At 33.5% G+C, this 16,033-nt stretch overlaps 1 protein-coding gene across 1 annotated transcript in view; it reads left to right on the top strand.

The window, feature by feature from the left end:
* ACSS3 (acyl-CoA synthetase short chain family member 3) overlaps window positions 1-16,033 on the top strand; it is a 186,972-nt gene that overhangs the window by 50,339 nt on the left and 120,600 nt on the right. Inside the window, exons 3-4 of the mRNA XM_063076153.1 lie at window positions 8,630-8,818; window positions 12,673-12,807. Of these exons, the coding sequence (XP_062932223.1) occupies window positions 8,630-8,818; window positions 12,673-12,807 (324 nt within the window). The remainder of the gene's footprint in view (window positions 1-8,629; window positions 8,819-12,672; window positions 12,808-16,033) is intronic.

Below are 16,033 nucleotides of genomic sequence, written 5' to 3'. Positions count from 1 at the left end.
TTTTTAAATCTGTCATCAAAGTGAAAATACAGTTTAAAAATGCTCATAAGAAAACTCAAAAATTCTCATAGAAAATATCTCCACAGACTCCAGTTTGAGAAACACTACACTAAACAATTTATTTGATCAAGAAAAAAGAAATCTGGCTTTAATTTAATAGCATGAGTTAATATTGCTTTTTTATATTTTCCATTAGCCATTTAATGCAGTGTATATAGCAGCCACACAGTGATTGTTTTAAAACAATAAATGTTTCACATTTTGCATGTTTATTGTTCTATAAACAGATATGTAGGGCAGTTATTACTATCACAGCCTTTATGTTCATTGAAGGGGTATAGCGTTATCTAGACGGCTTACATTAAATTTGGGTTTAATTGAACATTATTAATGGAGCGTAGTAGATTCTGTTCCTTTTCAAACATTCTGTACCTTTGGAAGCTTGTGTACTTGCCACATTATGCTAGATTTTTTAGAATACCTATACAAAGCATGTAAATGCATAATCATGAAAAGTGACTTCTCTAGTAGTATAATTTTCTGTTTCATTTTAGTTCAGGTGGATTATAGTTTTTAAAAGGTAATAAAACTTGCTTCAGGACATGGAATATTTTCTTTAGAAACACTCTTTCAAGCATACAGAAAGTGATAAACTTTGAATCGAGCTGTGTTTTAAAAATTCATTTGAGAAAGTTTTAATTGGAATCTATACTAAATTTCTCCATATATCTATGAATGGTACTTTTCTGAATGGTGTTTGGGTTCCAATCTAGCCACTAAACTGCTTAACAGATAATACAGCTGAAATGCAGTGCATTAGCAGTGAAAAATAACAAAATCAATATTTTTGCAGTACTCAAATAAGGGAAGGAAATAGAATGAATCCAAATTAAAAATTATTGGAAATGTTGGTGCTAGAATCTGTGAAAAGCAGATTCTATTAGAGGTTGCTCGAGGGATAAACTAAGTCATGGGGAGAGAAAGGGGAGAATAATAGTTGAAATTTCTCAAGGATGAAAGGAGGACTTTGTGAGGATAAACTAGAAACAAATATATGAGATAATCCTAGAATTTTTTTTTTTTTTTTTTTTGTAGATGGACAAAGGAAGAGAATATATGTACATTGGGGTTTGTAATTTTTAGAATATCTTTTAAACTTCAGGGGTTTTTTTTGTTTGTTTGCTTTGTTTTTTTGTTTTTGTTTTTGGTGGCTGGCTGGTAAGGGGATCCGAACCCTTGACCTTGATGTTAGCACCACCACCACACTCCCCAAGTGAGTTAACTAGCCAGACCTAAACTTCTGGTATTCTTATACAATACAACAAAACCAGATTTTCGGACAGTTTGGACCGTTAGACACAATACCTATTTAAATAGCATAGTTTTAAATGGTTCGAATGCTGTGTAGTCACTACGTAAGGGTCCCTTCTGTCTTCACCTTTCTCTTTGTCCTGGTTAGATTCTTCAGTTTACCCACACAACCCCTCTCTTGCCAGTATCCTCATCTCTCTTGCACATTGTTGTTCCATCTCACCTCCATGGCAAAACTCCAGACCTAGGTCAATCCAATTCTTTACCATCTTCATTCCTGTACCCAATATGTTGAATCTTGTTGGAGAAAAATCGCATACATACAAATATGGTTTTATTATAAATCTGTGGTCTCCAACCCATTGGGACCTCAATGCTGCATTTAAATTTTTTTCTTTGAATTTGTCTGACAAGTTTTCCTTCTGCTCTCCAGAGGCTGTATTAAACTTTTGACCTTCCCAGCTCCATGCCTCAAGCTTAACAGAAACATTGATTGACACCCAGGAACCTTGACGAGAACTTATCAGCATCAGACCTATAGACTTTCCTGTATCCCATTCATTGTTTTCTCTTTCCCTCCTTTTACAATGAAGGTTAATCTTTCTTGGGTATCATAAAGCCATTTCTTCAACTCTTTTTAGTGCTCTTGTTCTGTTAGCCTCTTTTATATCTGTATCACTGCTGGATTTTTCTCTTCAAACCATGCTTAAGTCTTTGTTGCTAGCTAGTTTCCTGACTATTTTCCTTCTGTGAGTAACTTTGAAATAATCATCTATATTTGCTTTCTCCTACTCTCTTACCACACTCTTCTCCAAAACCTTCTAAAATATGTCACTGTCTCTGAAATTGCCTTATCTAAGGTAATTAATATGTTCTTATCACTGACTCCAATAGATGTTCACTATTTTACTCCATCTGTTTACCACATCTAACGTTTTTGAACACCCTCGGACAGTCTTCACTCACTTCTGCCACACCACCTGTCCTCGTTTTCCTTTTTCCTTGCTGCCCATTTTGTCTAACCCTCCTTCTTTAGTGCTTGCTGCTTTCTCTGCTCATCTCTTCACTACCTACCTGTCCGAGGCCACCTTCTCTTTTCATCATACACATCTGTCTGGGATGCCTATATCTGCTCCAATGGCCTTCACTGCCACATAGGTGATGATTACTCCTAGTGACAACACTGGCTATTTCTATTCTGTGTCACCATCCCACATCTTTTTCCTGACATTGAGATCATGTGTAAGACTGCTGAGTCGATATCTACACATGATAGTCCCACTAACATCTCAGATTCAAACATGTCCAAATCCACTTTTCCTCCTGTGTTTTCCAGCTTTGTGAATGGCATCTCTTTCCAACAAGTTGCTAAAAGCCCAAACCTGGACCCATTCTTAAGCTTTCCTTTTATCTTCTTCCCCGCATTCATCAATCAGCAATCCTTGTACATAGTACACTGAATACTTTTCAAATCAGTTCAGTTATTTTTATCCTCATTGTCTCTTTAGTGCATGCAATAATCATTGAATTTTAAGAATACGGAAAGTACTTATTTCTAAAAAAGACAACACTTTTTGATTATTACACATTGCTCTCAGGAAAGTCTAAATTTAATGCAGCTTAACAAGTTCTGCATGATAGTTGATACCGAATGTCTTCATATCTTTCAAGCCCATCTCACAACCCTCTTCACCCTGAATTTTTGCTCTACCCACTGTGAACTGCCTTTATTTTCTCAGTCAGATGGCACATGCCATGAGGACTAGAGGCTTTGGCTGAAACTGTCAAGTGACTAAAAGTAGGAGGAAGTCATAATTACCCAATTATTAATGCCTAGAGTGGAGAGATGTTAAAATAGTAAAAAGTGGAGTCAACCTATTAATTATTCTTTGTCTATATACATTCTTTCCTTTTTATTACATGCACTGTAGTCATGTTGTGTTAATGATAGGCCTCAATTACACTTTTCATTCTTTTAGAACTTGAAATTCTCCTTAATTTAGGATTATTTTCCCTGTCAACAAAGGCCTGATGGTTACACAGAAGTACTGTTTTAAAACTAATAAGGTGCTGTTTTCAAGATGTGATAAATTCTGATGATCTACTTGTAAATCTTAACACATTAATATGAAAAAATGGAAGAGCACATTTCTTATCAAGACTATGAGCACATATACATAGAGAAATATAGGACTGAACTAATTTTCTGTGAAATATAGTCTGAAAATCACATTAGTCTTAAAAGCACAGAGATTGTTAAAATTGTGGCTATTTTGAGCTTGAACTAAATGAATTAAATAATTCTCCATTTCACTTTGCTTGTGAATACATAGTCTGAAAATGATAAATATTGATTGAAACCCACTTGTGAAAAAAAGTGGAAATGAGAAAAGTGATTATTCTGAGTAATGGTATTTTCTCCTTCATTTGGAGAAAATTATTTAAGAATAAATGTGCTAGAAAATGTTTCCTAAACCACTGTCAGATAACTGTTTTGAACCTAGGATAATATTTTGTATTTTTTCTTTCAAAAAATAATAAAATGCCTTTCCTAAATATAAAATACATATTCCCTTTAATAGTGTTACCTCTACTTTCTTGCTATTAAGATGCCTAATTCACTGTTAAACTACCTTAATATAGAATTATATTTAAATGAAAATTATCTCAATGCTGTATCATACATTGTGACTGTCTTAAAAGTTACATTTCTAGAAGCTTATATTATATGAAAATATTTACATTCTTGAAACATTCTCTTTCAGAAAAGATAGTTTTAGTATCATTTCAAATCTTAAGAAGTTTTAGGATAAATTATACTTTCCACAGATATTTACCTGGATGCATAGTTAGAGCATGGCCAAAGGAACAAATTATTCATTAAAATTAAAGTTTCAATCTTTCTGTCGTTTTTTCGTGACCGGCACTCAGCCAGTGAGTGCACTGGTCAGTCCTATATAGGATCCGAACCCGCGGCGGGAGCGTCGCCGCGCTCCCAGCGCAGCACTCTACCAAGTGCACCACGGGCTCAGCTAAAGTTTCAATCTTTCTGATGGCTGTGTGTATACAAGTAAATCATGCATTTATGAGTGTGTACATAAACACATGATTATCTTAATATGTTTAAAAGTAAAATGCAGGTATTTTAGGTAATCATCTCTTTCTATGGGAAATTCTTACATACTCTCAAGAACAGGCTATTTAACCCCAATTTTAGTAACCTATTTCCTCAGACGTTATAGTTGGTTTTTAAATTGCTTATATTTTCTGTTACTTTTGGATTAGGGTTTGCAATGTAACATTGTTGCAGCTTGAAAATATGCCTTCCCTTGTCTTCTGTTTCATACAGTTTTCTTTGACATGGCTGTGAGGTTGCCCATGATGGCTGTCTTTTTACTATCAATATCAACACTATGTTTTTTATACAAGCATGCTTTTCTTTAGATGGGCACACTTGATATTTGTGAAGCAAGTGCTAATTGGCTCTGTAGATGAGGGCCTTTGGTTAATTTTGACAGATCTTTATATTTGTGTCATGGGTATTTGGCCATGAAATTATGCTAACCCACAGACTTATTTTGAATAAAGAATTTCCAGAACAAATACATAAAATTTTTATTAAATTCTTTTCATTATTTATACCAATATGTTACATTAGAATTCCAAAATTGAAATTTTTTACTTGTACCTAGTGCAATATATATAATATATGTCATCTATAAACCAAATATATGTGTATACCATTTTACATTATATAAATTTTTGTTGTTGTGTTTTCTTATTTTATTATTATAGTTCATATTTGTGGTTTTTCTCCTGAGCTCCAGTTTTTTGGTTTGTTTGTTTAAAGATGAACCATGTCTTTCTCATTTTTGTATCTGCATACTTGACTTTAGTATAGGACACATAGCAGATACAACATAAATTGATTCCGTGACAGTATACTTATCTATTAAAATGGCTTTAAGTTAGTACCAAAATAATGATTAAGTCATAGAATTTCTAGTGGGAAGAATCAAGCAATATTGTATCTAAATATATATATTATATGTTTAAATATATATATTTCTCTGTTTCCCCAGGCTTCCTTTACAGCATAGTTATCCCCATGCTAGCAGAATGGCATTCTCATGCTGGCTGACTATAATTTGTATGGCCCTTCACATCAGACTGAAAATCAATTTTAGTAGTCTTTGCCTGATATAAAACTATCAAATTGTTGATAAATTGAAACACAATTTTAAGAAGGTGCAAAGATAAATATAGATTGGGTGAATGGTGCATGATTTATCTTTTCAGTCGAAAAACTATAGGTTATACATGATATATGTTAAAATATTTTCCCTTTGGATAAGAAATGAAATTATAAGTCTACACTCAGACATCTGTAGTAGGATAGAAATATGTCATTGAATAAAGATAGTATCTATTTATCCTTCTGTTTGATAATTGTCCATCTGAGGTTGATAAAAACAAGGTGAATACTGAAATAGTAGTGTGAAATTGCCCTTTGTGTTGAAGTTCAATAGCACCTTTATTTGAGTGATTATGAAGTCTTAGATGAGTGGGATTTTTAGATTTTTCTTCTTATTATTCATTGTTGCCTACTCTTACCTTCAAAATGATTTTATTTGCATCTGAGACAAGTCCATTAAGTCTTTTGTTCTGGGGCTCCCATTTTAATTGACTCTAAATTTAATATTAAAAATAATTTTTTTATTGAAAATGTTTTAAAATTTACTTGTACATATTTGTCTGGTACAGTATGTTGTTTCAGTGCATGCACATACTGCACAAGGATTCACTTAGAGAAGATAGCATAGTTTTGCACCCATTAGTCCACAACTTTTATATTCTCAAATATTTTTATGTTAAATCAATGTCTACTTAGTTTTTCTTGCTATGCACTAATATTTTGTTTTTCATGAGCCTATTTGTTAGAAGTGTCACCAGAATCTTATTTTCCCATAAATTTTTTACATATGTATGAGAAAATTATATGTGTGTGTGTGTGTGTGTGTGTGTGTGTGTGTGTTTGAGAATACACACATACACACACATCTTTAAATTTACCAGTTACAATGGATAATTTTTAGAGTGACATTTAGCCCTGGAAAACACTGAAAAATAAATCTGTACTATTGACCATTTAAAAATTTTGTCTTTAGACCAATTCTGGTATAGTTATCAAGGTATAAAAACATTTAGGAGTAGCTGCAACAAGCAAGGCCAAATGAACTCCATCTAGTGGTTAACCAGACTCGGTGCAGCCTAATTAACTTTTCAAGGCAGTGGTTGATTATTTTTATTTAACAACAAGCACCATTCAAGATGCTAAGGTTACAGCTGTGAATAAGACAAACTCTTCTCCTTGGTCTCAGTGGAATACCTTAAATGCAATGCCCAGTAATGCGATCAGAGAACATGTTCTCTTTCTGCAGATACTGCACACTGAGATGTTTGGATATAACTTTCCAGTGTTTACTTGGTTCTTGAGCTCCATATAGAATTGAAGTTGATTTATATTACTTTCACGTATCTTTCTCATAATTTTCTGCTGGGCAGCTTTGGAGTTCCTAAAATACAGCACTCAATTATAGAGTTTGCAATATAGAAGAGAATAAAACACTGAGATAGGTTTTTATTTCTTCTTTTTCACCAGACTCCTTAACCTTGACCACGTATTTCTCCATCTACACAGAGGAAGTGAATAAAAAGAAAAGAAAAAAATGGTCAGCACTCAGAATTATTTGAACTTGTTCAGAAAGTAGGAGAGGCAGAGTTAAATAAAAGGAACCACAAATAGCCCTGTGGCCTAATTCCTTCTCTCAAGTCTCCTCTGTTCATTATCTTGAACAGTCACATTCAAAGGCAAGCCATAGTCTTTCCAGCTGCCCACCAGGCCCCTGAGGGCCTTTAATTCCCTGACCTGATCTACAGCTGCCTTCTCACTTGTTCCTGCTCCAGCCCTCTGGTCTCCTCATTGTCCCTTGATTGCATCACATATGATCCTCCTTCCCCTTTACACTTTTGTATTGCTGTTCTTTCTGCCTAAAATAGCACATTTGCAGATATCCACTTATTTTCAACTTTCTGCACATCTTTGCTAAAATGTCACTTTCTTAGTAAAGCCTACTTTGAGAATTACATCCACCCCTTCCCCTATACTCCAATCTCCTGTACTCTGCTCTACTTCCATACCCCTAGGATTGATGACCTTTAAACGCAGTATATAATTTTCTTATTATGTTTATTGCAAGTATTCTCTCTGCTAAAATATAAGTATCTAGAGGGTAGAGATCTTTGTCTTGTTTTGTTTACTGATGTAATGTATTAGAATACAGTGCCTAGCATATAATAGGTACTCAGTATATATTGTTTAAGTGAAAGAACATTGAACTTATTCACTTTGGTCTGGGCATTCTTGCCACAGTTTGCTATAATTGACCATGGAAAGATTTCTTGCAACAAATTTTATTGTGTATGGGCTTTTGATCTGTTTTGTCTTTATTACTAGAAATTGCAAAAACACATGCCAAGAGGAAAGAGACATTTGTATATTTGGTTTCAAAAACACATGTTAAAATAAAAAGAAGTTTGTGTGTTTAGTCCAAATATAGAGGGAAATCACTTATATAAATAATTAATATAAAAAACTATAAAAAGTTTTTTTGGCTTGAGGCAGTAGAAGAGGAAAGAATATGATGTCTGAAGACCAGTGGATGGTATCCTGGCTACCTCATTTACTTTCTCTGATCTTGGTTAGCTATTTATTAGTTTGAGCCTCAGTCACTTTATTTTTTAAATGGCAATAATAATATAGTAGAATCCGTTTCATTTGCCTAATAAGTGTATAACAATACGTTTTCTTAATAAATACTGTTCCCTTTAACAACTAACACCACATACATCTGAATTTGTAATTATGTTATTTTTCTGTTCACTTGGCAGATTCACCCTTTAGAGTATAAGCTCCATGGGGGCAAGTCTGTGTCTTTCTTTTTCAGTGTTGTGTTTCAGACTCTAAACACTGTCTTTTGAGGGTAATAGTTGCTTGGTAAATATGTGGAATGAATGATTTAAAAAATTTAATCCATAAAGTTCATATGACATAATAATAGTAAGTGGGTTTGTAATTAATTAATATATGTTTGTTATTACTGTCACTATCTAAATCATTATCGTCATCATCAAATGTGCTACTCAGGCTTTAATTTACTACCAACATGGTGATCATCTATTAGTTTCACTGCCTTAACTTAGAAGTTTAGTGAAATAATACAGAAAACACATTACTGATCTGATTATTTTGTTACAGGTCTCTAAGCTGGCTGGGGTTTTTGTCAAGCATGGCATCAAAAAAGGTGACACTGTCGTCATCTACATGCCCATGATCCCGCAGGCAATGTATACCATGCTGGCATGTGCAAGGATAGGAGCTATCCACAGCCTCATATTTGGGGGATTTGCATCTAAAGAACTAAGTACTCGCATTGACCATGCAAAGGTAAGTGCTTTATTTGGGGAAATCAAGTAGTAGCTACCTTTACTATAGCTATATTTTTCTGGAAAGGAATCATCTGAGAATGATATTTACTTGTTAGATCATCCTTTCAAATAGGATACTTAAAATATACTTTTTCTTTGGCACATATCTATTAATCAAACATTGATTTTTTGAGTCAGTCCTATGTGAAAGGCATCTTGCTAGTTTCTTTGAGGAATTAAAATATAAGATAAGGTGCATGCCTTTCAAGTGAGCTTGTCATATATTTGGGTATATAAGACATACAAGAGGAAGAACTAATAACTAATTTATTTATTCTACATATATTTATTAAGTTCCCACTATATGTCCTTGAAACAGGAAAATAAACACTACTTATCAAATGGATGGGACACATAACTAGTTTTATAATCTATATAATTCCAGAAATGGAGGTAATTAAGTGATTAAGAGGTGGTGTCAGGAAGATGTGAAGTCACATGTTTGAATGGGTACTAAAATAACAAACTTCATAAGTTTGTTGTAAAATATCACTGAGATATTCAATTTAAAACACTTGGTACAATGTCTAGCATGTAGTACTCATTAAAAATGTTATGGATTTATGAGCAGGAGTCAGAAAATTTTTTTCTGTAAGTGACCAGATAGTTAATATTTTAGGCATTGCAGATTACATGGTCTCTTTGCAATTATTTAGCTCTACTGTTATAATGCAAAGGCAGCCTTAGACAACACATAAGTGAATGGGAATGTCTGTGCCCCAGTACACCTTTACAAAAACAGGCTGTGGGCTGGTTTTGGCTGACAATCATAATTTGCAGACCCCTGATTTAGAGGAAGAAGCATTTTCTTTTAGTTGGGGTGGTGAAGAGGGCTTCCTGAAGGAGGTCAGATTTGAGTTAGATCTTGGCTAAGATTCAGCTCATTGAAGAGAATGACATAGCAGTATCCAAAAAGAGAGAAAAAGGATTTGAGTCACGCATTAGAGGCAAGAAAGAGTAAAATTCATTTGGGAAGACAGAAAGTAGATCAGTGTTACTGAAGAGGGAGAGAAGGTGAGCTTGCAAAGGCAAGTTTTGTGTGAACTGGATTCTGTAAACCTTGGCCAGTAAACGTTTTTGAGCAGGTGAGTGTCATGTTTCAAGCTATGCTAAGAGGAGGCAAGTCTTGCAGTATGATATGAGTAAGGAGAAGCTAGAGGCTGGAATAAGAACCTTTGACAGGTGGTCTATTTGTGAAGCCATGGGTAATAAGTGGAGAATAACAATAGTAGGAAAATTAAGAATGGAAGGTTGTTATTAGAGTATGTGATAGCTGACATTTAGAGTTTTTCAAGCCCAAGATGAGACATTCTTAACAGGGAAGGGAACGGATCCATTTTGAGAGCCTCCTGAGTGCTAGGCATAGAGTGAGGCTTTGCATATTTCACTTGATCTGATGATAGATCAGTTACTGGTACTAGGATGCTGATTTGTTACTTTATTTTTATTTTTCTTGTTTTTCTTTTTTAAATGTTCTGAGATAATGTTTATGAAGAAAATCAGGGGGAAATATGAATCAGTCACTGACCTGCGAATCAGTGGAAAGTTGGGGACTTCTCTGAAGAAGCTATAGACTCCATTTTTTTAGCTAGAGAAATCCCAAACAGCATATAGAAAAAGGTATTGCATGTATTATTTCGTTTAAAAAATTATAAGATATGGAGAAAATGAAATATAGAAAAAATAAGGATTTACAAAATGTATGCTATACACTTGAGTTTTCGTTCATAACACACACACACTCTCACATACACACACACAAACACATAGCCTTTTGAAGGAGTTTAGGCAGTAAATGCATGTTCTTATGCGCAAGGCCATCGGACATATCAAATTTAAGTAATACATCTGAGATATTTGAATAAAATTAATAGTTGAAATCAGGGATGATTTTGATGTCATGATTTTCAAGTAAATAGGCTAAAGAAAAAGTTTTATTTTAACAGACAAAGATGACAAGAATGTATTCTAACAATTTGGTCCAGATCCCAGTAAAATCTCCAGTAAAATACTGTTAATAGAAATATGAAAGGGATTATTTAACCAGAGGAAGAGTTTAATTTTGACTTTATTAAATTATTCACTTCCTAACATATTCTACATATGTTCTTAATTTATCTGGGTTTTGTTATTTTTTATTTATTCGTTTATTTATTTATTTTTTTTGGCGGCTGGCCAGCACACAGATCAAACCCTGGACCTTGGTGTTATCAGCACCAGTCTCTAACCAACTGAGCTAACTGGCCAGCCTGTATATGTTTGTAATTTGATATGCAGCTTAGTTTCATTTATTCAGAATTCTAATCTTAGGAACTGTTATCTAGAGTTATTTTTGCAAGTATTACAGATATTAAAATGTGCGTTATATACAAATTCCTGACCTTTAAAAAATAATAAAAGGAAACAAGACTTATTTTTCTTTCTTTTCTTCCTTTCTTTTTTTTTCTTCTAAAATGCAACTTCATGTAGTGTAAAGAAAAAAGTTCTGCGATCAGACTGGCCCTTTTTTCTGCTTCCGCCATTATAACCTGGGGCAAGCTATGTAACTGTACTGAGCCTCAGCTCCATGCATATTAAATGATATTCAGAAAGCAGAGAGTATTATACATGCATATATTTGGCACAGTATAAGCCTTTCCTAGATGAAATGTACTGTAACCAAAAATCAGAATTCAGGAATGGATGCAATACCTTGGATTGATTATCTGTCTTCTGAATAATTCATTTTCTGTCTCCTTTGCTTTGGATTTCTTGGTGAAGAAACAGTATACTTAAAAGGAGGAAAACATATTTGTTCCTGAAAATTAATGAGAATTTTGGGTCAGTTCCACAAATATTTATTGAGAGCTTATGGCATGGCATGCACTGTACCAAGTATAGGAGACACAAAGGTAAATGGCATCCAAACATGGCCTTGGAAAGTTTACTGTGCAGTGATGGAGATGAACAAACACTTTTACTGTAGTCAGACATCTGAGGTATGCCCAGAATGTACTGAGGAAGGGACATTAACCCAAGCTGTGATCCCTTCCAGGGACACCTTTTGGCTACACCTGAGTATGCCTTAAAGAAAGACTAGCAAGTTGTCAGGTAAAGAAGAGTACCAAGTGTATTTTAATGAAACTTAAATCAACTGGGGGCCCTTTTATGAAATATAATATAAAATTACAATAGAATATGTAGTAAATATGAATATGTACAAGGGATCTTCAAAAAGTTCATGGAAATATTATCTTTTAATTCTATTTTTCTATGAACTTTTCAAATTTTGTACCTCATAGTTCAAATTTTTTACCTCACATTTAAAATGGGAAAAATTCATTTAAAAAGTTATTGGAGACTTGGGTCCCTTCCTTTTGTGGACTCTTTAGGCACTTAGAAGAGATGCTTACATTGAAAACCTTAGAAATGCTTCTTGATGGTAACGGGGCTGGCCTTCTCCACCTAAGAAGTGCTGCAACCTCAACAACAGCTCCTACAGGTGTCTCTGCAATGAGGGGCCCCAAGGTTTGAATTTCACTGGTTCGTGGCAAATCCACAGGGTTTAACGAATTCTTTGGAAGGTGTTTTGTGAGCCAAAAAAAAAAATCATTATGAGCCAAAAGCATCATTGAGTGTGTAATTTTGAATAGGTAAGTAAAATTTATGTGGAAGTGGTTAGATCTACTACATTGGTTTTAGGCCATTTTATTCAATAGAGAACAGAATCGTTCTAACATTTCTTTAGAAATGTTAAACTACCAGTCTGCACCTGAAATATTGTGATTGCCTTAATTAGGATTGTTAAAGCTTTCTCAATTTTTTTTATTGTAGCCCAAGGTGGTTGTTACAGCATCATTTGGTGTTGAACCTGGAAGGAGGGTAGAGTACATACCACTTCTAGAAGAAGCACTAAGAATAGGACATCACAAACCAGACAAAGTTCTCATTTATAATCGTCCAAATATGGTAATTTGAAATTGAGTTTGGTTCTTGCTTATGGTAATGCATTAAAGATGATTTTGGTTTTGACCATTTGAAAGAGACACTCAAATTATAAACAATTAAATAACTGCCTGAATGTCATTGTTATTTTTAGAAAAAAAAAAAAAAAAGATATGTATGATACATACTGATTTTATAAAAAACTAACTTAAAACCAAAGGATTCAAACACAGAAACATAAGTGATATTAATGAATTGGGTTCTTTGTATAGTGTGATTGTGTAAAGTGTTATTTACTAGTTCAAATTATAACAACAATAATAATACTAACAAACACTAATTGGCTGCTTGTCTTATGAGTTTTAAGACACTGTACTAAAGGATAATTTAAAAAATCTTCCCGGTAACCCTGAGCTACATGATACTATTATTCCTATTTTAAAGAAGAGGACTCTAATGAACATAGAGATAAACTTGCCCAGTAGTAAGTGCCAGAGTCGTGATTTGAATGCATGCACTCTGCATGCCTAATTCCTCAGCTATCCTGTCTCTTGGAGAGGTATGATTAATCTGTATGCAAAATGCCTTTTAAAAAATTTGGAAAGGTATTTAGGCCAGAAATAAAACTATGTTCAGGAAAACAAAACATGAATATTCTAAACAGATAAATTATTCTGTGATCTATGAAGGAAAAAAAAATGCATTAGAATACATCAATAAGTACATTTTACAATACTTTTCCTAGTGACTTTGTTCTTATGATCACCTTATTCCCACATCCAAGCAAGTCTCCAGCTATTTATGGTAGGACCAACTTGGGTTTCTAGCAGATTAAATTTTTTTTTTTTTTTTTTTTTTTTTTTTTTTTTTTGCAGAAGAGAAATCACAAGAGTGCAAAGAATTGTGCAATTCTGTGGAACTCTTGAGAGGTTATCTGCAGAAAATAATTAGATAACAATATATGAAAACAGAGAGGATTAAAACAATGCTATTTTGATCACCACCTAGCAATTCCCATTGCCTACATTAAATTTCCGTGTACAGTTTTAGTAGCCTGTGGTTCATGAACTGTTGCACTCAATGATTTTAATGTTCTTACTGTCTCAAAGAAGAATTTTAAGTTTCTTTCAGATGACCTCAAGCATATTTTTTAAAAAGTTGATGCTTTGATGCTGTTTAAATCAAGGAATCAAAGTCAGCAATAAAGAAGGTTTTGGGTAAGAGAAGTTTAGAGGAATGGCAAGAACACACACACACACACACACACACACACACACACACACACAAAAGTGTGTTTATGTGAGTAATGTATGTGTGTTATCCACATACATATATGAATTCATATAGAACTTATAAAGAACTTATTATGTGCTAGGCCCACAGCTAACGTCTTCTTCCAAATACTTCTCCTTATTTAATTTTGTCTCTTAGAGATATGATTAATTTGTATGCAAAATGTCTTTTAAAAAGTTTGGAGAACTATTTGCACCAGAAATAAAACTATGTTTAGAAAAACAAAATATGAATATTCTAAACAGATAAATTATTCCGTGATCCATGAAGGAAGAAAAAACAATAGAATATATCAGTAAGTACATTTTACAGTACTTTCCAATGAAGTAGATGCTATAACTGGCCCTATTTTACAGAAGAAGAGTCTGAATAATGAAGAGGTCATACCCAACGTCACAGCTGATAAATGGTAGAGCCAGGATTTGAACTCCAGTTTAATGACTTTTAATCAACAAGATATATGCTATTTCTTTCACTGTAAAAATATAGGATATGTATATTAATGTTCCCTATTCGAGGGGTGACAATCAGCTTCGTGTCTCATGAATATCCATAACCAATAAAAAAAAATGATAGCTAACATTTACTGAGTGCTTGCTAGACGTCAGGCCCTGGGTTAGTGTTTTAACAGTAATCCTCACATTGAAAGTAAATGTTTTAGGATATTACCCAATATTATTGTCTTGTCTGTAGATACATAATAAGTTTTTAGAAAAGGACAAATGGACAAAAGGATAGCTTCAAGATAGTGATTATGTCTGGGGAGGGACAGATGAGAATAGAGTGTTGGGGCTTCATCTGTATTAAAAATATTGTACCTTAAAAAATGATACATGTGGGTGATGGAAATATTCATTATCCTGATTGTGGTAATTTTTTCATGAGAGTATATGTATGTCAAAATAACAAATTGTACACAGTTATATGTAACATATGTCAACCATAATCAATAAAACCGTTAAAAAGCAAAAAAAAACAAATAGCAACAACAACAAAAAATCAGGAAAAACATGTCTGTAAAAGTAAATGCACATGTGTAAAACCTAAATGTAGATTTTTTTGATTCATTTTGTCAAATCTCCTTTAAACATACCTGTATTTCTTAGCTTCAAGAATAACCATTAATTCAAGTCCTCATTTCATTAGAGGCCTATAAAAAAATCATCAATGTGTAATTATTTTTGTGATTACTCAATTGACATTTTTTATTATGCAGTGAGATACTTTCTTATAGGTCTTTAATTGTGATGCCAAAAATTTGATAAATTGAAATTAATTGCTTTTATCTGATGCATAAAAATAAATGGAAACATGATTTGGCCACATAGTTAGCTGTTTTTATTTATCTAAGTAGCACAGCCAGTACCTAACAGAGTGAGGTTGTATAAGCCAGTTGGGTCTGAAACTTCATCTTCATGAAAGGTCTTCAATTCAGATTGTTACCTATAAATGTGTTTATTCATACAGGCATCATATTTGTGATATTGTATTGAAGCATTAATTTGTAAATGTAGCTACTTAAATATATGACCAGTTTTTACAACCCCGATTAATATATTAAGGAGCCCAGAAAATGGAAGTTGCTTGTCTTTTCTAAATATCTTGGAGTCTTTGGGGTTACCTCAGCTTGCCCAAAGCTTTCACCTTGATGAAATAATTGGTCAAGTACATCTCTACATGGCATATCTCACTAACATTCACTGAGGAATGCATAGCCTTGCTTGTACCTGTGCTATCATGTTCATCAATCATACGCTTCCTGATATGTGATCTTAAGCTTAGCTAACATATCAGAAAATAACCAGACACTTCATGGGTATTAACTCTACTTAAATGGCTTTAACTTCGCATTAGATTAACTTTTCAATAAGATGCTTCCCTACTGTTCACTTACCTGGCCATTTCATTGCCACTGTTTTTAAAGGGGTCTGTTAAATTCTTTAAAGTTGTATCTAAT

Source organism: Cynocephalus volans, chromosome 12 (assembly GCF_027409185.1).
Source record: "Cynocephalus volans isolate mCynVol1 chromosome 12, mCynVol1.pri, whole genome shotgun sequence".
Lineage (NCBI taxonomy): Eukaryota > Metazoa > Chordata > Mammalia > Dermoptera > Cynocephalidae > Cynocephalus > Cynocephalus volans.
Note: the sequence above shows the minus strand (reverse complement) of the source record. Positions and strands in the feature narration are given on the sequence as shown.